Source organism: Canis lupus, chromosome 11 (genome assembly GCF_011100685.1).
Source record: "Canis lupus familiaris isolate Mischka breed German Shepherd chromosome 11, alternate assembly UU_Cfam_GSD_1.0, whole genome shotgun sequence".
NCBI classification, from domain to species: Eukaryota; Metazoa; Chordata; class Mammalia; order Carnivora; family Canidae; genus Canis; species Canis lupus.
Genome location: NC_049232.1, coordinates 64,782,253 through 64,806,268, shown reverse-complemented (window position 1 = coordinate 64,806,268; position 24,016 = coordinate 64,782,253). Strand labels below are relative to the sequence as shown.

The 24,016-nt window shown below is 52.4% G+C and overlaps 1 protein-coding gene across 9 annotated transcripts in view; it reads left to right on the top strand.

The window, feature by feature from the left end:
- The first annotated feature begins 959 nt into the window (after positions 1-959).
- Positions 960-24,016, top strand: part of EPB41L4B (erythrocyte membrane protein band 4.1 like 4B) — a 126,863-nt gene continuing 103,806 nt past the window's right edge. For all 9 annotated transcript variants that reach the window (XR_005367134.1, XM_038553049.1, XM_038553052.1 and 6 more), the window contains exon 1: positions 960-1,265. Coding sequence is in view for 8 of the 9 variants with exons in the window: in XM_038553049.1 (XP_038408977.1) it covers positions 960-1,265 (306 nt within the window). In the remaining variant the exon portion in view is untranslated. The remainder of the gene's footprint in view (positions 1,266-24,016) is intronic.

The window sequence follows — 24,016 nt, the reverse complement described above, 5'->3', positions numbered from 1 at the left end:
GGAAACTGAGGACCCAGGAGGGCCTTCCCTGAACGCTGGTCTCTCCGTCGCCCTCCGGCCGCGGGGCCAGGCCTCCCGCGGGGCACGCGGCCTCGCTGTCCTCCCGGGGCTGGGGCGGGGGGCGGGGGGTGTGGGGGGGCAGTCCCGGGCGGCCGCAGGGCTCCGGGGGCCCGGGGCGCCGGAAACACGTGTGTGCTCACCTACGTGCACACACGTGAGCACACCTACAGCAGCAGGGGGCGCTCGGGCCGGCAGGGGGCAGCACAGCCCCGGTTTGCAAGTACCCGGCGCAGCCCCGAGGGAGGAGGGCGTGCTGCAGTCCCGGCGGCGGCGGCGGCGGCGGCGGCGGCGGCGGCTGGAGGTGCAGCCTCCCAGGTGGGAGGCGGGGGCCGCGGGCGCAGGAAAAGGCGCCTCGGGAGCCGGCGCTCGGCGGGGCCTCCTGCGGCCCCGGGCGCGGCGCGGCGAGTGGGAGCGAGCGCGCCGGGAGCACGCAGGCGCCCTGCTCGGCTGGCCCTCGGCCGGCGCGCCGCGCGGGAGCAGCCCGCAGCCCGCAGCCCCCCGCGCCCCGCAGCCCCCCGCGCCCCGCGCAGCCCGCGCCCCCCGCAGCTCCGCGCCCCGCGGCCGGCCGTCGGGAGCGGCCCCTGCGCCGCGAGCTCAGGCCGGCGGCCCGGGGAGCGCGCGGCGGCGGCGGCGGCGGCGGCGGCGGCGGCGGGACGGCCCCGGGGCCGCCCCGAGCGCGCCCTCCCTCCCGCCCGCGGCCCCTGGCGGCCGGCGCTGGCCCGGGCGGGCGCGCCCCGCGGGCAGCCGGAGCGCGGCCTCGGCCTCGGCGGGAGCGAGCCCCGGGCCGCGGGCGCCGGGAGGCGGCGCAGGCGGCCGCGGGCACTGACGGCGGCGCGGGGCGCTCCCGGGCGGCGGCGCGGCGGCGCAGGGGGCGGAGGCAGGGGGCGCCCCCGGCCAGGATGCTGCGGTTCCTGCGCCGGACCTTTGGCCGCCGCTCCATGCAGCGCTACGCGCGGGGCGCGGCGGGGCGCGGGGCCGCCGGGCTGGGGGACGAGCGCGACGGGGGCCCGCGGGGGGGCCCGGCCGCCGCCGCCGCCTCCTCCACGCTGCCCGCCGCGCCGGGGGGGAGCGTGTTCCCGGCGGGCGGCGGGCCCCTGCTCACGGGCGGCGCGGCCGTGCACATCTCCGCCGCCGGCGCCGCCAGGGCCACCCTGTACTGCCGCGTCTTCCTGCTCGACGGGACCGAAGTGAGCGTGGACCTGCCGGTGAGTGACCGCGGCGCTGGCAGCCCCGGGGACCGCGCCCCCCGCCCCGTGTGCCCCTCCGGGCGCCCCGCCTGCACCTCCCCGGGGGCCCCTCCCCGGGTTCCCTCTCGGGCCTCTCCGCCCGGGTCGCTCCGGACCCCTCCGGACCCTTCCGGACCCCTCCGTGGGACCTTGCGCCGCTGGGGCGCGCGCCTTCCCCCGCTGCCGCCCGGTCCTCTGGGCCTCGCGCCCTCCCCCGCTCGCCGGGTCCCCTCGCCCCGAGTCCCCGCCCCCCCAGGTCGCAGCGGGGGCCTTCTGGGTGCCGCGCAGTGGGTTAGGCAATCCCAGAGCAATGCGGGGTGCCCCGGGGGGCCTGCTTGCCCCCGCAGAGTCGTCACCAGGCCTCGTGGAGATGGCGGGGGGAGAAGCCCCCTCCCCTGCTGCCCAGCAGGCGCCCCAAGTTTGGGAGGGGATCGGGGACCTTTTCTCTCCCGGCCCCTTCTCGGTGCCGGCCCCCGCCCCGTCGGCACCCGGGAGAGCCGCGACAGCCCTCCGCTCGCAGGGGCTGGGTGACTTGGGAGCTCACTCCGGGATCGACTCTCCTGGACCTGCCCAACTTTGCAGCAGCGCAGCCTCTGCTGGGGCGCTGGGAGTCGGGCCTGGCGCGCCCAACTCGCCCCTTCCCACCCCCGGCCCCGTGCGTGGGGGCGGCGGGGGGGCCCCGGGGCTGCGGCGCGGGGTCCCGGCCCCCGCCCACAGGTGGTTGCACCCCGCCCCCCTCCAGCCCTGAGCTAGGCTGGCGCTGCTGCCTCCGCCTGGGCCCCTGCTTTCTGGCCCGGAGGGGCCAGATGTGATCGAATCAAATCAAATGGGGCGCCTGCTGGGCACCCGGCGCTGCGGCAGACGGTGCCTTTGGGAATCTCTGGGTGTGACTGAGGACACAGCCCCGATCGAGCTTTTCGATGAAATGTCACAGATCATTCCGAGGATTTCACGCGCAAAAAAAAAAAAAAAAAAAAAAAGCGCATACCCAGACTTCCAAAGGAACCATGTAGGCCTTCCCGCGTGGGGGACCTTCTTGAGACTTCCCGAGGGACCTAGGAACCCATAAGGCTTTTAGATGGGAAGATCAGAGTCTGCTTGGCCTGGACTTTAATGCTGCCTTAGGTTTTGATTTTGAGACAGTCTCAGTCGATGGCCATTTTTATATTCGTGCCTCCTAGCGCGCTCTCCATAGAACATCATTTTGTTATGATCATACCCTTGTGGGGCCTTTTTATTCACGGAGGAGCCGGCGTTCCTGTGCTTAGAGCTGTTGTCTTTAAAATAGCCTGAAAATGTTCCTCCTCCCCACGACTGAGGCTCTCCAGCTCGTCTCCGGCTCGGAGGGGGAGGCCCGGGGAGCCAGGAGGATCGGAGAGGTGGGCAGCTGCTGTGTGGAGAGGATGTGGCGCATTCTGCGTCTCGGATCGGGGGAAGGAATGCCCCCCCTGAGAACTTTGTCGGGGCTCCTTGAGGATTTTCTCGCTGTTCCCCAGGGATGGTGCGTTTAGAAAACGTATTGCTTCTGTCGGATTCGTGCGACAGGGCTTAAGGGGTGTTTCTGGGATGACAAACGCAAACTGAGTCAAGTGCATGCGTGGCGGGTAAACCCAGACAGGTACGCGAGGATCAGGCTGGGATGGGGCCAGGATCAGGCTGGGATGGGGCCGAGGATCAGGCTGGGATGGAGCCAGGATCAGGCTGGGATGGGGCCAGGATCAGGCTGGGATGGGGCCAGGATCAGGCTGGGATGGGGCCGAGGGCTGACCTGGGTGGCCGCTGGAGCCCTCCCTGGGCGTGGAGGCGGGGCCCTTTACATCCGGAAAGGTTTCTGCGCTTTACCAAAGGTCGCTTGACGAAAGATTTCCCCCGGTTTTCTTACGGTGGCAGATTTCTTGATGCTCTAAGAGGCGATCGCGAGAACCTCACATCTTATTTACACGGACGCCCGCACCTATGCACACACACGCCCTGTCCGAAGACCCGACACAGGCTTTTGTCGTGGGAGCCCCCCCGGGGGGACAATGATAAAAATCACCAGTGAGCAGGGCTCATCGATTTACAGGTTTATTAGATATCAGAACTGCATCCCACGGGCTCCTAGGCTCGCCTTCCCGGATCAGAGTTGTGGTTCCTTAATTAATTCTCAGAGTACGAGGTTAGCGCCGGGCGGCGGCTCCCAGTGAATTCGCAGGTGGATTTGCAGCTCGCGTGCTCCTTCCCCGGGGCTCCCTTCTAATGCCGGCCTGTTGGGCATGTAGCCCCTCTCGTCATTGTTCCCCCCTTCTGCTTCCCTGGATTTCTACCGCCTCCTGGGCCCCGGTGTTGCGTTGCTGCCTGTCACACAGACAGGATTTACCTCTGGCTGCCATAGCCCTTAGCTGGATTCTCTGTCCCCTGTCACTTCCGCAGGCACTCAGGGCACTTGACAGGTTTCCCGGCTCCTTTGTAATTAAAACCCTCCGGTGGGTTTAGCTCCGCGAATTCTTCTGCTCAGCCTGCTAACAGTGGCTGTGCCTTGTCATAAGCCATTGTGTCAGCCCTGATCTGAAATCGAGCACAGCAGCACCTTCAGGGTACCAGGCCCCGGGGCGCCTCAGTCCTCAGTCAGCGTTTATGGGGCGCTGTGCTGTGGGCGCAGGGGGGAACGAGGGGTGGCCTGGAGGCTCTTGGGAAACACAGGTAGAAACAGGGCTTTTTATTCTAAGTGATGCTAAGTGATGGGGCTGGGCTCACCCAGCCGGGGTGCTGCTGGGGGATGAGCGGGTCAGGAGGGCCTCCTGGAGACTTCCACGCTTGAGGTTATAGGATCTCAAACCCGGGGTCCCTTGTGCATTTTCAGAAGCCTCGTCGTACCAGGTCCACTCCTTAGCTAACCCGTGGCCCGTTGGCGTAGGTCAGAAAGGACGAAGCGACCGTAGGCGTCTTCAGCGGTTCCCTGGCGGGGCCTGGAGCCTCCTTGCCTCCCGGTGGGCCGCCTCCCCTCGCGGGCCTGCCCGGTTTTAACCTTCGCTGTGGTTTCTCAACCTTTGAGAAAAACGTGAACAACAGGATCCTCTAAAAACAACCCGTCTGTAACGTGCAGCCTCCGATGGGCTACGAACCCCGCTTCCAGGGGAATCCCGGGCTCGCCCTACAGCCCCCAGAGGCGCCCTGAGCCACTCCTCTGCGGAAAGCCCGCCCCGCTTTGGACGGCCGCGTCCCTGCCCGGCCCAGCCCTCAGGTGTGGCCTGGTCGGGCCGGGCAGGGCTCCCTCGGCCTACCCTAGACACCTTCCTTCTATTAATGCAGCTGAAGATCCCATTAGTGTGCTTGGCAGCGGCACCCGCTGTTGACTCATATTAGCTCTCTGTTGACTAAATCCCTGGCATCGCTTTTGCTCGTGCGGCTGTTGCTCAGCCCCGTCTCCCCCTCCCCTGCGTGCACAGTCTTCCAGCAGCTCCGCGTGGAAGGCTGCGAGGCTGTGTGTGCGCGTGGCTGGCTGGGTGGGCAGCACTCTCGCCAGGCCTCGGGGGGCACGCCGGTCGGCCTGGAGCAGTGCGGGTGGCGCAGTGGCTCTCCCCGAATCCGGAACTCAGCGTAGACTCCCTGTGCTACCGTGCAGGCAGGGCGAGCCTCGGAAGACCGGGCCTGAGCCTTTGCAGGCCAGCTGTGCACCCTTGGGCGGCTCAGGCTGTCTGAGCATCGACTTTCTGGTCCTTCAGATGGGGGTGTTGGGAGGGTTATGCGACTAGAATGGTCTAAAAGGCTTCAGTACCCATGCACAGCAGGGCACCGAAGGGTTGCTCAAGGTGTGGCTGCACCCCCAATTCTCACACCTCCTCTCTGGCCTATGGGAAGGGTTTGGGAGCATGTCCAGCAACCGATGTTAAAAACAAACCAAAAAAAGCTGGGGCAGGAAGGCTAAACATCTCATTTTGTGAAAATTGGAAGTGGTATGTGATACGAGACATACTTTTTGAAAGTTTCACTTTTTTTAAAGATTTTATATATTTATTTACTTATTTATTTATTATAAAGAGAGCGAGCATGGGGAAGGAGGGCAGAGGGAGAGGGAGAAGTAGGCTCCCCGCTGAGCAAGGAGCCGATGGGGCCCGTCCCAGGACCTGAGATCATGACCTCAGTGGAAGGCAGAGGCTTAAGGGACTGAGCCACCCAGATGCCCTGTTTCACTTTAGATGAGAAAGGGTTACCCCTCCCCCCAGCCTCAAATGCAAGTTCTTAGAGACTTATTTACTTATTTTAAAGATTTTTTTCTATTCATGAGAGAAACATAGAGGCAGAGACACAGGTAGAGGAAGATGCAGGCTCCCTGCGGGGAGTCTGATGGGGGGACTCGATCCCCGGACTCTAGGATCATGACCCGAGCCAAAGGCAGATATTCAACCGCTGAGCCACCCAGGTGTCTACGTTCTTAGAGTTTTAGAACTAGAATCGCTGAAAGAGCAGAATGCACTGGTAGGATGTAAAGATCGTGTGCTTTATTTTGCAGCTGAAAGGGACCCTCAACAGCATATACCCCATCCTTGGTGTATATGGGAAACTGAGGCCTATAGCTAGAAAGTGATGTTAGTCACTCAGAGAAGAGTTGGAATGGGTTACCCTGGAAACCCCAACTGCCTAGCCTTTGGAGTATCAGTGGTAGACTGCCCCCCTAGTCCTGACACAGGACTATGGAAAGGGGATGGGATATATTCCTGGCAGTTGGTAGTAGGACAGATCTTCTCGAACAATGGGGAACTGCGGCAGAATGGTTCTCTGACTTCGGCGTACTCCAGGGTGCTTCTGGGATTTCCTCTCCAGTTACAATTCCCAGGGTCCACCCCAGAATTCCTGATTGAGCAGATCAGGAAATTGGGCTTCTTACCAGGATACTTATCCTGGGTGATTCTGATAAACAGACTCCCTTCACACCTTTTGAAAAACACTGGCTGTAGACCTGAGAGCAGAGGGCAGCCAGGCTGTGTATTAAAACTGCATAGGCACAGGAGGCAATGGTCAGCTCTGAGCCAGGGCTTGACAATATGACCCCTGAGCCCTAGGGAGTTTTTGTCACAGCAGAGTGAAGCTGGGGCAGTTGTGCTGTTGCAGTGGCCCAGGGGAGGGGTGACGAGGGCCTGGCCTGGAGAAGTGGGCACAGTACCAGAGCAGTTGGCAGGGGGAGTGGGTTGAGTGAGGCCTAGTGGAGTCTAGCCTGGAGGCAGGGAGGTCTTCACCCTCAGTTGTGGGAAGAGATGGGACACCCCGGAAAATAGGGGACCAGCAGCTCCTCATTTCCACCCTCTCCCAAGGTTCTGGCTTCCGTGGACACCTTGCCTCATCCTGGGCCTCTGGCTGGCTGGCTTTGTCCTGCCCCTGAGGGGATGGAGGTATTGGCTCAAGGTGGCCCTCCAGTGCTGACCCCCTTCCACTCCATCCCAGCTTATGAATGAGACCCCCCGGGAACTTTGAACCCCTACCTGGGTCATGCTGAGTTTATTTAAAAAAAAAAAAAAACTTTGTCTAAAGGAGGGCTAGTGGGGAACAATGGGGAGTCTGGGAGGAAGAGAGATGAATGGTGAACATCGTTCCCAGTGGGATACAGGGGTGACCCCTGTCACACTGTGGTGTCACCCTTGGTGGGTTGTCAGGGTTAAGATGGGGGGAAGGGGTGTCTGTCAGCCTTTCCCGTGCCAGTAACATGACCCTGCACCGGTCCAGGACCGAACAAATATTAACTCGCTAAGCACTTTCACGTGCATAATCTCATTGAATTCTGTCCCTAGTGCACCGCTGTGGATGAAGGCATAGGTCTGTTTAATTTTGAAATAGCAAAAGGTCAGCGTATGTGTGTGTGGAGGGAGTATTTTCCCTTAGATTCCTGCATAGGGACTCAGAAAAAAAAAATCTACTTGGTAACCACAGAAATCCTCCACCCACAATTTGTCCTCAAAACAGGTGTTCATCCTTGTCCACTGCCTGAGTGCCTGCACCCGGCCTTCGCTGCTCTGCCTGGAGCTCTGTTCAGCAGGGCCCCGGTTCTGTGGGCACTCGGGCTTCCTTCTCTGGCCCGTGGCAGCTGCCTGCAGGCGGGGTCCACTGCTGATTCGTCTTGCTGGGTTTTTTGTTTTTTTTCCCAAGTTAGTGTGTGCCTTCGGCCCCTACTTTCATTTCACATTTGAACATGCTTAAAGCAGAGAGGCTAGAAAATAAATGTGGAGAAGCTGGAGAAGTGAAAACATCTAAAATTTCATCAGAGATGACCACTGTGAAAATTGTGGTGTATATCCACCTGTAGTTTTTTTCTTTTTGTGTTTAGATATAATTATGTACTCAGAATGATGAATTTGCATGGGTTGATCACAGTCTCTTCACCCCTTCAGCACAGTTGAATAGGGATCACAGACTCTGAGTTTGTGTCTCTTGGGGGTGGAGGCTCTTGGCCATCCTATCCCCCCCTTACACTGCCAGCAACCCTTAGCTGGGGTGGGTACCCCCAGTGCTGGTTGGCCACTGGAGCTGTCCACCTGTACTGCTCCTGCCTGAGTGAGAAGCAAGCTCCCCGTCCTTGGAGCCTCTCCCCACCGTTGTCTCTGCCTTCTGGTCCTGCTGCTGTGGCCACAGAATTCTCTCATATTTGGGGGCTTGTGTGCTGAGCACCTGCTTTGGGGCCGTCACTTCTCTCACCTGCCAGGGATGTGCATGCTTTGCTCACCAGCCAGAGCTGGGCAGGAGCCTTGCAGCCTCCCAGGTGTGCCCCCTGTGCCCCAACCGCCCCCACCTCCCTGTCTCCTCCTGCAGCCTCTTTGGCTTCCCTCTAGAGTTGGATTTAATCTCACTAGCCCCACTGGATTTTAATTTCTGGCTTATTTCTAATTGTTTTCCAAAATGTTTTTGTTTACCCGTAGTGCATTTTCTCTAGTCAGCAAGGGCTTACTGAGCGCTTACACGGCGTTGAGCACTGGGGAGGGATCCACACGAGGGATGAGAGAATTCTAATCTCAAAGGGGAAACCAGGTAAATACATAACTTGAAGCTGCACATAAAGTAGCGCAGAGGGCGAGCAGCTGAACTGTGGGGTGGAGCTGGCGATGGTCTGATGCCCAAAGTGACATCACGTTGTCCCAGAGGATGCCCAGGAGTTCAGCTGTAGATTTGGTTAGAAGGTGTCAGGGCAGAGGAAACAGCAGGTGCAAATGCTTGGAGGTGGGAAGCCAGAAACCCCCACAGAGTAGGGGAGGATTATGAGCTCTGGCTGTGTCCCTGAATCTTAAAGGAGCAAGTGGGGAACCTTTCAAGTGCAGATACGTGTCTTAAGCTAATAAGAGCCGAGGCTTACTGAGCATTTGCTGTGTGCTTGGTGCTGTGCTAAGTGCTTAAGGGATAGGCTTGTTGAATTCTCACAAAAACTTTGATGGTGTTATTGCTGTTATCTCTGGTTTGTAGAGGGGACAATCGGGGCTCAGTAGTCAAGGTTAAAAAATTTGCCCGTGGTTTTTAAAGACCAGCTTTAAGCTCCGACTGGCCAGGGGAGATTTGTGGTCCAGAAAGTCCCCCTGACGGCAGGATGGAGCATTGGTCGGGTGGGTGGTGAGTAGGTTCTGAGACTGCCCCAGCGGCCCTGAGGTGGATGGGGACCTCTGAGCCTCCTTTGCAGGCCAGGTGGGATTTCCAGAAATCAGATTTACAACTTCCTTTTTTTTTCTTTTTTTTAAGATTATTTATTTATTTATCCGTGAGAGACACAGAAAAAGAGGCAGAGACACAGGCAGAGGGAGAAGCAGGCTCCATGCAGGGACCCTGATGCAGGACTCGATCCCAGGACCCCGGGATCACACTCTGAGCCAAAGGCAGATGCTCAACCACTGAGCCACCCAGGTGCCCCTATTTTATTTTCTTTTTAAAATATATTTCTTTTTTTTAAGTAATCTCTACACCCAGTGCGGAGCTTGGACTCCCAACCCAGAGGCCAAAAGTCCCACGCTCTTCCGACTGAGCCAGCCAGGTGCTCCCAGATGTACATCTTCAGTCACGTTCGTCGAATACAGTCTTACCCCGCGTGCATTCTGGTTTGATGGCCTTGAGTTTTCAACGCTGAGGTCAGAAGTAGGCTACATTTTTAAAAAGTGCTCAATAGGGGCAGCCCGGATGGCTCAGCGGTTTAGCGCCTCCTTGCAGCCCAGGGCGTGATCCTGGAGACCTGGGATCGAGTCCCACGTCAGGCTCTCTGCATGGAGCCTGCTTCTCCCTCTGCCTGTGTCTCTGCCTCTCTCTCTCTCTCTGCATCTCTATGAATAAATAAATAAAATCTTAAAAAAAAGTGCTCAATAGAACAATGTTAAACTTATCACACAGGAAAGCATATTACAAATTCCCATCCTGCTGCATAGCAGCTGGTCCCCCCAGTCTGTGTGCTTTCATAGACGTGTACATAAACATGGTGTAGGGTTTTTTTTTTTTCTCCCATCCAAGCCTTCCTCAAACTCATCAGTTTGGTGCCCTCTTTTGTGATTATTCTAGATTAAATTCACCCCTGAATTGTGTGTGTGTGTGTGTGTGTGCGCGTGCGTGCGTGCGCATGTATGTGTGACGTGAGGAGTACCTGTCTCTACCTGTCGTGGGGTTGGTGGTTGATATGCAGAGCACCTGCCGTCTTCTGTGTTGGGCAACCCTGCCCTCTAGGCTTGCAGAATCCGTGTCACTTCCCTTAATTGCTGCCGTGTGGGAAGGTATTATTATCCCGTTTACATATGGTCTCAGGGAGCATGTGGCCTTGGGCCACTCGGGTAAGAAGTGTGGCAGAGTCAGAAGGGAATCTAGGTTTTTCTGACTCATTTTCCATTGCTCTGCCTCCAGCCCATGCTGTGCACGCTCAGCCTCCAGGATCGAAATGTGTGCTCCTTGGAACTCCTTCTGTGACTTGACGGGTCACAGTGTCATGCCATAGACCACCCTGTCATTCTTGAACCTCTTTGCCTTTCAGGGCCCCTGGCACTTGGCTTCTGTTTTATCATTTCTGAGGTTCTTTGCCTTAAAGTCGTCGCTGGCCGAGTGCCCAGCATCTCCTTGGTGAAGCTAAGGGCTGGAAGATGATATCCCCAGGGTCCCGTGCCACCCGCGGGATCATGTGGAGCTTCCCTGTCTCCCAGGCCTGAGCTCGGTCCCCAGAGTAGAACTGTCCTGCTGGGAGGACGTGGACCGCCTGGTCTCGCAGGGGCCTGCAGGGCTGGCATCCGTCAGCCCAGCCGCACGGTTCTCTTCTCTTGTTCTCAGCCCCATGGTACCTGACCTCTGCCCAGGCAGGTGGAGGTGGGCGTGGTGGTGCTTCTCCATTAGCCCGCCTACCTGCTTGCTCAGCTGCAACCCCTTTGAATTAGGGATTTTCTTTTTATTACGATACAGTGGAAGTAACCTAAAATGTACCATTTTGAACACTTTTGGGTAGACAGTTCAGTGGCGTGGAGTGCATCCACGTAGTAGTTTTACAGCTGTCACCACCCTCTGTCTCCAGATTGTTTTTCTCTCTGCAAACTCAAACTCTGTACCCATAGGACAATAATTCTCCTTCACCGCCCCCCTCCCCGAAGCCCCTGGCAACCGCCCTCCCGTGTTCGGTCTCTACCACTTGGGCGACTCCAGAAACCTTCTGTACGTGGAACCGTACACTATTTATCCTTTTGTGTCTGACTCCTCTCACTCAGCGTGGTATCTTCGGGGTTCATCCGTGTTGTAGCGTGCGTCAGGATGCCATTCCTCTTGAAGGCTGTGTAGTATTCCCGTGTACGTATACACCGCCTTTGGTTTATCCATCATCTGGGTTGTGGATTTTTGTGCAGTTTCGGGCCTTCCCTTTTTTTTTTTTTTAAAGACTTTATTTATTTATTCATGAGAGACACGGGGAGAGAGAGAGAGAGAGAGGCAGAGACACAGGCAGAGGGAGAAGCAGGCTCCATTCAGGGAGCCTGACGTGGGACTGGATCCCAGGTCTCCAGGATCACGCCCTGGGCCGAAGGCAGGTGCTAAACCCCTGAGCCACCCGAGCTGCCGGCTGTACATGAATTTTGAAGTCAGTTGCTGCTGCTGGTGTTTGGTGAGGAATTGTAGGATCTACAGATTTTACTTCAATTCTGCCTACTTTTTTTTTTTTTTTTGCAGTTTTTACCATCGACATGTCTAGGCATAGTCAAAAATAGAGAGAACCCCATGTACACACCACATAATGAGCATAATGACCCCCACGTACCCATCGTCAGGCTTCCTCACCTGTCCATATGGCCACTCTAGTTCATCTTATCCTTACCCCTGTTCCTTCCCAGTGATTCTAAAACATATTCCAAACGTGTAATTTCAAACTTGTACTGTAGCACACATCTCTAAAAGACAAGGGCTATGTTTTTATAAATAGATCGACTATACTGGTAAAACGCCTTAAAAAAAAAAAAAGTTTGGTATCAAGATATTTAGGCAGTGTTCAGATTTTCCTGTTTGGTTGTCAGCAAGGTCTTTTCATTGCATTTGGTTGCTATTCTATCTAGAGCTTTAAGAAAAATTTTTTAGAAATATTTTTTCCCTCGCTTCTTGAAGTATAGTTGACCAGTAAAGATCATATACATTTGGAGCGTAAAGCTTGGTGATTTGATAGAAGTTATAAATTGCAAAACCTATTACTGTGCATCAAGCTAATGAACACACCACACCCATTGCCTTACCAGTTACAGTCACGTGTATCTTAGTAAAGTTTTGAAATCCACCGTTTTAGCAAATTTCAAGTGTATTTTACATTGTGATCAACTATAGTCACCGTTGCTGTTTATGAGATCCCCGGAACTTGTTCATCTTCTAACTGAAAGTTTGTGTTCTCTTAACTGACATCTCCCCATTTTCCCCACCCAACAATTTAAAGCTCTTAATCTAGAGTTTTCCCCTTTCCCCACCTTTTTTTTTTTTTTTTTTTTTTTTGGTCATTTATTTGTTGATTTGCCCTGTAATAGTTTCTCACTTTCTGGATTTTGTTGATGGCATCCTCAACATTTGGTTACCCTGAGGTGCACTTGGTACAGGGAACTGGCATTATTTGAAACACTTGACTTAGGGCACACAGAACAATACGATGGGTTCTTTGCCCTCAAGAAGCTGGGGTGGAAACGAGTGCCATAGAGAACTTTATCAGTAAGCCCCCCAAAAAAGTCTAAGGTGTGGCGGCTGAGTGGGAGAAACGGGCAACCAGAAAAATCTCAAGAGAAAAAGTTGGGCTCTGAAGACAAATGGGAGAACACCTTTCCTGGTGGCCAGGTCAGCATATGCAAAGGCACTGAGGCTTGAAATAATACATCCAAGATTCCTGCTCCTCGCTCAAGCCCTGCCAGTGAGCCCAAGCATCCTGTATTTTTCATCGGTTGTTGCTTCTTTGAAAAGGTCCAAATTCCTCATCTCTGGAAAATTTTCAGTAGATTTGATGGAAGAATGTCTTTTTCTTTTTTGTCTAACTCCTGTTTCTTCATTAGCTCCTTGACTTTTTGTTTTAGAGAGAGAGAGAGAGAGAGAGAGAGAAAGAGAAAGGAGGAGGAGGGGCAGAAGGAGAGAGAGAATCCTAAGCAGGCTCCTGCGTGGAGCTCTAACACAGGACTCAATTTCATGACCCTGAGATCATGACCTAAGCCAAAATCAAGAGTTGGATGCTTAACCGAATGAGCCGCCCAGGTGCCTCTCCTTGACGTTGGTTTTGTTTTTTTTTTTTTTAAGATTTTATTTATTTATTCATGAGAGAGACACACACACACACAGAGGCAGAGACACAGAGAGAGAAGCAGGCTCCATGCAGGGACTCGATCCTGGGACTTCAGGATCACGCCTGGGCTGAAGGCAGGCGCTCAACCGCTGAGCCACCCAGGCATCCCTTGACATTGGTTTTGAATGTCTCCCCTGACCTTGAATGTCTCCCCTGACCTTGGATCCTTTCTTTTTCTAGCTCTCACTCCTGTTTGGATTCCTTTCCATTATCTGGGAGGCCCCCCAGGGAGCGCTTTCCCTCTCTCCAGGCTGGACGTGCCAGCAGACATTTTAGGGAGCAGAATCCCTGAACCCTTCCGAGAGAGGAGACACGGGGCAGATGGCAGGGCAGCAGGAACCGCTGGCTTGTACCCCTGAGGGAGCACTTGGGGACCACACGGTGCAGAGCCTCATTCCGGATGGCAGATCTTTCCTGTCTGCATTGGAACACTCACGCTGCTCCGTGCAGCCAGCCCGCCGCTCACCTGTGGCAAATGAGCAGTAATTAGTGTGTAATCAGCGCAGCCTCCTGCACGCAGCCCTCCGGGCTGCTCCTGCTCTCCCTCCGAGGCCAGCTGACAGTCGGCAAGCCTCTTGGCCTCTCTGGGGCCGTGCTTCCCCCCAGGCCCCCGAGAAACCTGGCCTGCCCCGGGGCCTGGCCCTGGACGTGGGCTCCATCCAGGAAAGAGCTCGGAAGCTGTAAGAGGCTGATGAGGGTTAGTTATTAACCTGCACTGCTCTCTGGCAGCCTGTTACGCGGCGTTTCACTGACCGTAGTCCGTTTATTGCTCCTGTTTGCTGGGGCCTGAGACCTGAGGTCTGAGCCACCTCCTGGTTGGGTCACAGGGTGTATGGAGTGGCATCTGCGGTGTGGATGGCAGTGAGAGTGGCCGGTCAGAGTCCAGGGAAGGGTTCATGCACACAGGCTGGCAGTGGCAGTGGGGTTCTTGAAGGCGAGAGCTGAGACGAGGGGGTCCGGAGGGGTTGGTTTTTTTTTTTTTTTTAATTTTTATTTATTTATGATAGTCACAGAGAGAGAGAGAGGCAGAGACACAGGCAGAGGGAGAAGCAGGCTCCATGCACCGGGAGCCCGACGTGGGATTCGATCCCGGGTCTCCAGGATCGCACCCTGGGCCAAAGGCAGGCGCTAAACCGCTGTGCCAGCCAGGGATCCCGGTCCGGAGTGTTTTAATGGGAGAGCGGGGGGTCCAGGGTCGGAAATACCTGTTTAGGATACCTCATCAGGATTCTGTATGGCATTTATTTTGCTTTGAGGTCCAAAAGTATTTAGCTTTGTTCTAAAAGCTGTGATGGATAGTTCCTCTGAGACCCCTCCTGCCCCCCCACCCCAAAGAAAAATGCAAAAATTACCTGCTGTCTTCTAAAAGAAACAGAATTGTGTGTATTCGAGCTACTGGGACATGCCATTTATCTTATTACAACTCACTTCAGGGAATGAGCTCTTCCACACATAGGAGTTGTCCAGGAGAGCTCCGGTTTGCTTATTGTTTCACCTTATTAAGGACAACAGCAGTTAGAGATCATCTAACGTGCGTGAGGCCCAGTGCAGGGAATACGAAATGGTTAAAAATGGGGGCCCTTCTTAGGAGGAGCACATTTGGGTGTGGAATTATTCTTACATTGCGTTGCACACCTGCTGTCCCTCTTAAAAAGGAGAATGAACAACTTTAGCCTTGCCCGGGGGTCAGCGTGTGAACACCCCCCCAGCCCCTGTGGTTTCAGGCTGCTCCACCATAGGACCCTGGCGGTCAGCTTTACTCCCTGGCTTTGCTGGGGCGCACGCCAGGCTGCTAGCACCAGAGACCCCGTCATTACAGGGTATTTTTTTTTTTAGACTCCCCGGGGGTAATTCCATTGTGCAGCCAAGTTTGAGGACCAGTGTTCTAGAGCGTCATACCCCCGACGTCCTTGTAGTGTTTTAGGTTTGGTGAAATATTTAATCCTGTTAGCACCACCTTTTGGAGAGAATTACAGGCATCCCAGTTTTACAGAAGCTTCAGCAGGAAGGCTTTTTTGGCCATCCCACAGCGGGTAAACGTCGGAGCTGGACCTAAAATCCTTGCCAGGCCTTCCCACGGGCCTTCCCTGCGGCTGCCACCCTGCTGCTGCTCTGGCACCTGCTGCCTCCGCTCCCCATGCTTCACCTCTCCCTGTGCGCCTTGGCTTGTGCTCTTCCCCTCTCTAGCCAGTTCTTTCCTGGGAAGGGTCTAGCTCTTTCCGGACACGTCTCAGATGCTACCATGATTGTGAGGCTTGTCCTGAACACACACACACACACCTGCCCAGAGTATTCCCTCTCCTGCCTGGGAACCTGTGGGCCATTTGTGCCTTGCACGGAAAGTACGTTTCCTACTATAGTAGTTGTCTATGTAGTAATTTGAGTAATAGGAAACATTAGTGACGCGCCCCCCCCTTTTTTTTCTAAATGATTTTCCTTTGGTAAAATACACACTAAAAAATGTAGCATTAGTGACGTTTAGTATACTCACGGGGATAGGTCACCGTCATCCCTGCCTTGCTCCAGAACATTGTGGACCTTACGAGGAAACCCTGTACCCGCTAAGCAGTCCATTTTCCATTGTCCCCTCCGCCCTGCCCCTGGCAACCACTAATCTGTTTTCTGTCTCTATGGATTTGCCAGCTGTGGATATTCCATATAAACAGAATTGTACAGAATACTTAGCCCTTTGTGTCTGGCTTCTTGGACTTAGCATAATGTTTCCAGAGAATATTGACCCATGCCGTATCGTAAGCACTCTACATGGCTTAACTCATTGACTCCTCACAACTGTATTAGCTAAATACTCCCTATGAGCAGCCTCATTATACAGATGAGGAGATTGAGGCCCAGAGAGGTTAAGCAGCATGCTAGAGCACACACAGCACGTAAGTGCTCTTGGCCTCCTCGTTGGCCTGCTGGTGTCTGCGCTGCCTGCCGTTGACCTTGACCGATTAAAAGTGTAAACTCACCGTGTGAAGTAGAAATTTAAGGGCAAAAATGCAACTTGAGGAGAGAATTAATCCACAGCATCAGAACCACATACAATGCTGCTCCAGGAGCAGAAACCGTTGAGAGGTACCGTGAGAGGTACCCCCTCAGGAGACTGACTGCAGAACAGAATTGCTAAGACGGATTCTACAGTTAAAGTTCTTGGTTTACCTGGAGCGGGTCAATTTTGTTACAGATTTTTTGCAAATGTCAGAGATTGTGTATCTAGTATTGGAAGCCAACTGGTATTCCAGGATCACTGAAATGTTGAGGACTGAGTCTCAAGAACTAAAAAGGGCTCCCACCTAAAAGGTTTCTTATAAAACTAGTGCCCGCTGTACGCCGGACACAGTTCTGAACGTGCACTGACGCTTTTAATTCTCACAAAAACTTTACACGGTGACTACTGCCATTTTACAGACCAGGGAACAGGTGCAAAACAGTCAGATCCCCTCTTCAGGGTCTTGCCACTAGAATGTGGTGCACCAGGAAGTCTGGCTCCAGCATCCAGGCTCTTCATCTTTTTTTTTTTTTTTAATCCTGATTTTCCGTTTCTGATTCTAACATACTTTTCCTGAAGGTAATGAGATCAGAACAGCCTCGTTGCCTGAAAAGGGGAAAAAACAATGAGAAGAATGTTGGTTTTATTAAAAAGAAATGCTACCTTGTTACACCAGTTCTGCACTTTTTATTTATTTTATTTTTTAAGATTTTATTTATTTATTCATGAGAGACAGAAAGAGAGAGAGGCAGAGACATAGGCAGAGGGAGAAGCAGGCCCCATGCAGGGAGTCTGACATGGGACTCGATCCCGGGTCCCCAGGATCACGCCCTGGGCTGAAGGCGGCGCTAAACTGCTGAGCCACCAGGGCCGCCCAGTTCTGCACTTTTTAAAAATAAAAGGAATCCTGTTTAGTTTAGAATTTTTAGGGATTACAGGTTAAAGAAGGTACAGAGTACAAAGCATAAAATGCCTCCACCAAGAGAGTACCACGTTAACATCTCGTGTATGGCCCTGTCACATTTTTTTTCCTAAGGGTTGCCAAAAAAGTCTTTTTTTTTTCCCCAAGAAAAATGTGATCATACTATGTATATATTTTTTAAAGTTTCTGGTGAAGCATGTTCTTAATCTTTATACTCTACGACCTCTTCTATGTAAAGAAGGGCTTGGAGAGATAGGTCCTTGTCATGGGAGGGAGAAATCTCTTTGCAGCCGAGAGAGCAGCTATCCCCTGGTATAGAAGGATGCATGATGGCCGTGGTAGGAGAAGGCACATTGCTGGGAACTTATGGCTCATGATAGGGCCGAGGTTGGCCACAGGTTCTGAGCCCCGCTGACAACGTTGGATCTTCTGTGTGTTCCAGTCTGCATCTCATTTAAAGCTCCTAGGCCAGCAGAACAGGTGTTCTCATTCCCATTTGGCTAAGGGGGTGGACAGACCCAGAGACGTAGATTTGTTCTTTTGACTCTTTGAGGCTCTCTGCCACCTGACTGTGCTGCTCAGATGACCAGGATGACCGGGCACCACCACGGCCGGACAGGTGCAGTCGTGTAGAAGCAGAAGTGGATTTGGAAGTAGAGGCGGATTTCCACTGGGGATGGCTTCAGGGGAAGTGACTGTTGGGTTGATTTTGACATTGAGCGGCGGAGGATTGGCAGTGCAGGTGGAGGAACAGTGGGACAGATGGCCTCACCAAGGAGGGCAGGAGGAGCATGTGTCTGAAAAAGAGAAGCAGAGGAGAGGGGAAGGGGAGGGAGACTAACACCGCTGGACAGGTGGAGTCTGGCTCTGCAGGGTGATTGGCGGATGGTGGGATTAAGAGGCTGTTACCTGCATCATGCGTCTAATTTAGGGTGATGCTGCTGGACTTGGACATGCAGGCAGGTGCACTGGCCTTTGAGGACCTGGAATCCAATGGGTTTGGCGGCTGGATTTAGGAGTGGGATTGATGGAGAAGCCAAGATGGGACCCCTATGTCTTGCACGTGGCAGGTTGGGGGGATGGAGAATCCTGAGGGCAGAGCAGTAGCAGAGGGGGGCCCTAATGCTACGTCAGCTTGGTCTTTGGTTTTTGGACAGTTTGCAGATGTAAAGGGGTTTTCTTTTTGTGTTTTCTTTCTTTAAAAGGACCTCCAGATGGTATAAGTTTTAAGGTGCCACAAAGCCTGGATTCACTACTGGTGTGTTTTCCATGAGGCCAGTGTGGGGCCAGCAGATCAGACTCCTGGCGAAGAGTCTGAAGCGGGCTTGGAATGCAGTTCATGTCTGGCAGGGCCAGCTAGGAGGCTGGAACAGAGGAGCAGGTGCCGATGTCTGTAGATCTAGAGACACTTGTTCTCTGCCAGGCGCTGCACTGGCTGCTTTACGTGGATTTCTCAGCTCACATAGAGTCCCTGAGCGTAGGTGCCGGTATTCCTGCCACTATTTTACAAATGACAAAAGGAAGGCACCCTGAACTCTTGGCCATTCTGCTCTTTTGCCTCCCAAATCTGGGTGGGGTTGACATTTTCAAAGAGCGAATAATGGAGAGATGGGTATTTATTGAGTGCCTGCTGTATACCCACAGCCAAGCCAAGGGGCCGGGTGGATACAAGACTGAGTCAGGGATGCATCTTTTTTCTTCAGCAGCTGCAAATTTAGCGAGAAGATGTGTCTTTTGCATTCGCAGAGAGCTCTACAGCTTTTCCATGCTTTGCTCCCATTTTCTCGCTCAACGAGGAAGAGTCAGGGCAGAGGACAGGAAAAAAAAAATAGTGATACACCTGGCTTTGTAAGTCAGCTCTTGTCAGTGAGAGCTCTGAGATGGTTGTTGCTAAAATGTGTAAAAATTCATATCTGGAACATGAGACCCAGGGAAGAAAGCAGGACTTGAGCAATCCCCTGACAATCGTGGCTCCAAAATCCCAGTGTGGGTTATTTTTAGCCTCAGTTGTTTACTTTATCGTGCTCCACCTAAGATGGCATGAGAAGGTGATGAAGACGTGTCTATGTGGTTTGGCCCAAACTGAATTTTTAAGCCTCCTCTTTTTGTATTCCTGTGCATTCCTCTGAGTGAAATAAACCTTCCACAAAAAAGTATCCCCCCCTCCCCATGATTTCACGCATATGCAGTTCTAGAACTGGCAAAACTAGTCTATGGAGAAAAAGAAATCCGGATAGCTGTAGCTTCTGCAGGCCTGGAGAGGGCTGCTGGGATTGCCTGGGAACTTTATGGGGAGACAGGAAGGTGCCGAATGGTACCAGAGCGGGGCAGGGGGGCAAGTTACACAGATGTTTCCACCTGTCAAAATGAAGCAGCACAGATTTGGGCATTTCAGGGTAAAGTAAATTTATTACCACCATCCGAAAAAAAGATGGGTAAAAAATTAATGGAGGGCAGTGGGGAGGAATGAAGGAAGAGGATACAGAATGTTGATGATTGTGAAAGCTGAGTGGCAGGTGTTCGCTATACTGTTCTGCTTTGTGTTTATTTGAAATCATCCAAAATAAAAAGTTTTCTAAAGAAAGAGCAGACCAGGTATTCTTTATTGATTCCTCCTTTTGGGAATCCAGTGAATTCTGTTCCTTCTAGAGAAGTCTGGTCTCCTGGGGAAAGTGCAGGCTCTCTGGGCACTGGGGTTGGTCCGAGCCAGCCCTGGCTCTGGTCTCTTGTTTGCTTACTTTCTGCCTTGCTGGTGGCCATGAATCTTGAACTCTGGCTTTCTCCCACTGGCACCTGCTGCCACCTCTATTTTTTTTTTTTTTTTTTTTGTCCCTGTCCTTTTGCTGCCCCTTTGACCCGGGAATAGACCCTCCCCTTCTATGGGACTTTGACCATCCCACTCCACCCATGCCTGGCTCCGTCTTATCTCTGACTCTCTGACTCCTTGGGGCCTCAGTGATTCCAAGTCATTCTCTGCTATAAATCTACTTGGGTCTCATTTCTCTTCTGCTTAGGGTTGTAAAGTGCCACCTGTGTGCCTCTGTTCAGACATACAAGGTCTGTGAATTAGAGGGGCACTGTCCCTGCATTCCTATGCAGCTGTAAACCAGCACCTGCTGTGTGATTCCATTTATCTGAAGTCCGAAACAGGCAAAACAAAGCTGCGGTACCTGCGGGATGGAAGAAAGCATAGAAATTGGAAAGAGGCACATGGTGGCTTCTGGGAGTCCAGTAATATTCTATTTGTTGACCTGTGCGCTCTTGCCTATGTCCATCACCCTTCAATTAAAAAGTAAACTAGAGGTCTATACCAGGCTTTAAAAAAATCATCACGTTTCACATTAAAAAAAAATTCAAATTTGTAGACTTTAAAAAAAAAATTGGAAGATCTGAATTCCCAGAGTGGTAGGTGGCTAGGTCTGTGTGGTGACTGCCCAGCCCCCACCCCCCTTCCTCTTGGCCCACTTCACTCGTGGGAATGGCCCTGTCTGTGCACTGTTTCCATTCCCCACCTCCCGCACCTCCGGCAAGAATCCCTCCACGTGCCTTGTGTGGGGGTGGTACCTGCGTAACCCCGCACAGGTGTTCCTCCCACTTTTACATTCCGTTGGTCTCTTAGAACGTCTGAGGGTTGTGGTAGGTTGGGGGGGGGGCAGTGTCAGTGCCTGATTTAGTGGCCGTCATGTAGGAATTACCTTTTGGCATGGATTTGAAGCCCTGATATGCTGGGATCTTGTATGTTGAGACATTCCAGGTGAATTAGTTCTGCTTGAACCGGGGAAAACTGGGTTTTCAAAATTGCTTATGACCAGTCCACAGCAATTAAAGAAGCTACTCTATTTGTACCACGGTGTTGACTTCTAGAAATTGTCTCCTACGTGTGTACTGTGTTTTGAAGTAGCATTCCACAGTAATACTAGTCAGTGCTTGCACCTTGCTTGGTCTTCTGTTGTTGCTTTTAAAAATGCATATATGATCGGAGGGCGGCCTGGGTGGCTCATTCGGTTAAGTGCCTGACTCTTGATTTCGGCTTAGGTCAGGATCTCAGGGCCCTGAGATCGAGCCCTGCGTCTGGCTCTGTGCTGAGCGTGGAGCCTGCTTGAGATTCTCTCTCTCTCCCCCTCTGTCCCTCACCCAGCTCCAGTGTGCATGTGTGCACTCTCAAAAAAAAAAAAAAGTACATATATGATGGGAATTTTTTTTTCTTAGTTAATGGATATGAAAAGCTAACTTGCTGGGTGGTAAACTTACAGTCAGGATTCTTACAATAGTTCACACTAACCACAAACCACACACCTCAGGGAAATAATCTTGTTAATGCCATCCTTACAAATCCAAACCTACAGGCTGTAAGCATCACACCTCCTTTCCTCCATCTGAATGTGTCATTCTCTGCCTTCTTCTTGCAGGAGTTTTTTTTTTTTTTTTTTTTTTAAGATATTGAGTCACCCAAAAAAAAAAAAAGGTGAGAGATAAAAGAAAAATCGAAGGCCAACCTGATAAAGACAACTTGGTTTGTATACCCCTCCATCACACGAATGGAAGCTGTGCCTCAGTTACAGTTTTATGTCTCTAACTGCCAAACTCACCATAGACAAGGTTAAAAGTCTTATGTGCTTTTTTACCCCGGAACTTTTTTGAAAATTGTGCATGCACACAGAGCCAAGTAAAAAGCCCTAAAATTCTGTGCCTTAGCAGTTGGTGTGATCACTAAAAGTTTTAAACTGTAGGCAAATTTGCTAGTTGAGTTCACCGCCCATGCTTATGGAATACCAGCTATGGGTGGGACCCAAGGAAGTTGGGCTCTATGACCATGCTGTGACTCAAGCTGTGCCACCCAGCGAAGGCTCTTGGATCCCCAGAGGGATATGGTGGGAGGTTCCTGGGACTTCACGTCTGAGGTCCCGGGCACAGCTCTGGCTCTGGCCCAGGCCAGCTGCATGTTTCCATCTTCTCCACACATCACTGGGTGCTGTGTCATCTCCATTTTACAGGCAGAAAACAGACTCCAAAAGCCTAGGGGGCTTAGTTGGGATCATGCTGGTCATGAGTGGTGCAGCCCAGATTCAGAACTGGTTCTGACTTGAAACTGTGTGCCTCCTTGTATTAGACAGCGCAGGCTGTTATAACAAAATACCATAATCTCTGATGTCTCTGTGTGACCTCATCTCTCTCTCTCTCTCTCTCTCTCAGGATACCAGTCAGATAAGAGTAGGACCCACTCTAATGAACTCATTTGAACCTCATTACTTCTTGAAAGGCTCTGTCTTCAAATCCAGCCACATTCTGAGGCATAGGGAGGAGGGAGTGTATAGGGCTTTGATTTGTGGACTTTGGGGAGACCCAGGTTCAGCCCAGGAACACACTCCCCTGTTACTTGATCTCTGTAAAGCTTGTCTCCTTCTGTGAACGGGCTTAGTAGGAAGAAAGAGGCCACCTCCATCACCGGGGGTGTCCAGTGGGCTCACCCTGGGCCAAGCCCTGTTCAGTCCTTCATTTCATCTCATTTCATTCTTAGACACCCTGACCAGGTAAGAAATTCCCTGACCCCAGACTCAGCCTGAGCGGGGTAACAGAGCTGGGACTCAGACCCCTGGCAGGCTGACCCTCGAGCCCGTGCCCTCAGCCACTGCATCACGGGGTGTGCTGCGGCATCCAGAAGCTACTTTCAGGGCCCTGGAGGGCTCCACAGAGAGGAGGCCGTCAGTGTCTACAGGCCTGGGGAGTCGAGGGAGGCTTCCTGTGTGAGGTAGCCCTGATGCTGTAAATTGAGTTGCACTCCTAAATCTCAGGATGCATGGGGGCAGTCTTCCACCCAAAGTTAGTTCTCTTCGTGTTTCTTGGCTAGTTTCCCTGGGAATTCGTTGCATATTTATTTATGTGGGGTTATTTGCTTTCAGAATTGCATGGCGGGGGAATCTGCAATCTGGCTGCAAAAAAGTAATTTGGCAATTTATTTTCAGGGCTGCCCTTCTTCCAGCAGCTTGTTTCAAACTCAACCTCTGGCACAGAGACATCCATCATTTTAATTGCGTGTTACTGTTTAGTCAGGCACAAATTTGTTTCATTTTCTTTTTCCTTTCTCCTGTGGGTTTTTAAAATTTTTTTTTCCTGAACCACCGTTTAAAAAAGCCAAAAATATTTCCCCAAACCAAGCACTTTTTATAGTTAAGGAGTTTTTAACACTGAGATTTCTGGTTTTTCGGGATCGCCTGTTTGGTTCTTAACCTTTCAGAAACGCGAGGCTTGCCTGTTCCTTTCCTGTTCAGATAACGTCCATAATGCAGTTGTCGCAGGATGGACCAAAGAAAGAGAGTTGTATTAGTCACAGGGTCAGAGGCTCCTGTTCTATTCCTGGGTTTGCATTGGCTGCCTGACAGCATGACCTGCCTCTGGCCTCATTATTGCCACCTGTAAAATGAGGGCCTTGGAGGTGCTGATTTCTAGAACATTCCTACCTTCTTACTTGGTACCTTGGATGTCGTATAGGGCTCCTTACCAAGGCCTGCTCGCTGTGGCTATCTAAGGATGCCCACCAGGAAGCATGTTCTGTTCCATAGCCAATGCTTTTACTCTGCTTGGTCACAGATGGTGGCGTTTTTTTAGGTCAAGGTTAAAAATCAATCCTGTGTCCCTCAGAAATGTTCTAAGGGGTAACATCATTGATTTCACAAAATCAGATAGAGTAGAGCGTTTAACTTTGGTGTCCATAGCTTAAAAGATGTAGCTTTCGTTGCTGCCCATACTTCCTTGCTATATAAAAGTGTTATTTGTGTCTGTAAAGTTGGACAGAGTGCACCCCTTTTATAAGCTGTACCAGGTGCTGGGGGTAGGACTTAAGATCCATAGGTAGGTACTGAGTTGGATCCCAACAGAAGACTGTATACTGGATTTTGTCTTAGTGTCGAGAAAGAAAGCGAGTTGTTAATGGCTTGGAGTCATTTCCCTCTTTTTTTTCAAATTTTATTTTATTTTATTTTATTTTATTTTATTATTTTTTTCCAGCTTTATTTTATTTTTTTATAATAAATTTATTTTTTATTGGTGTT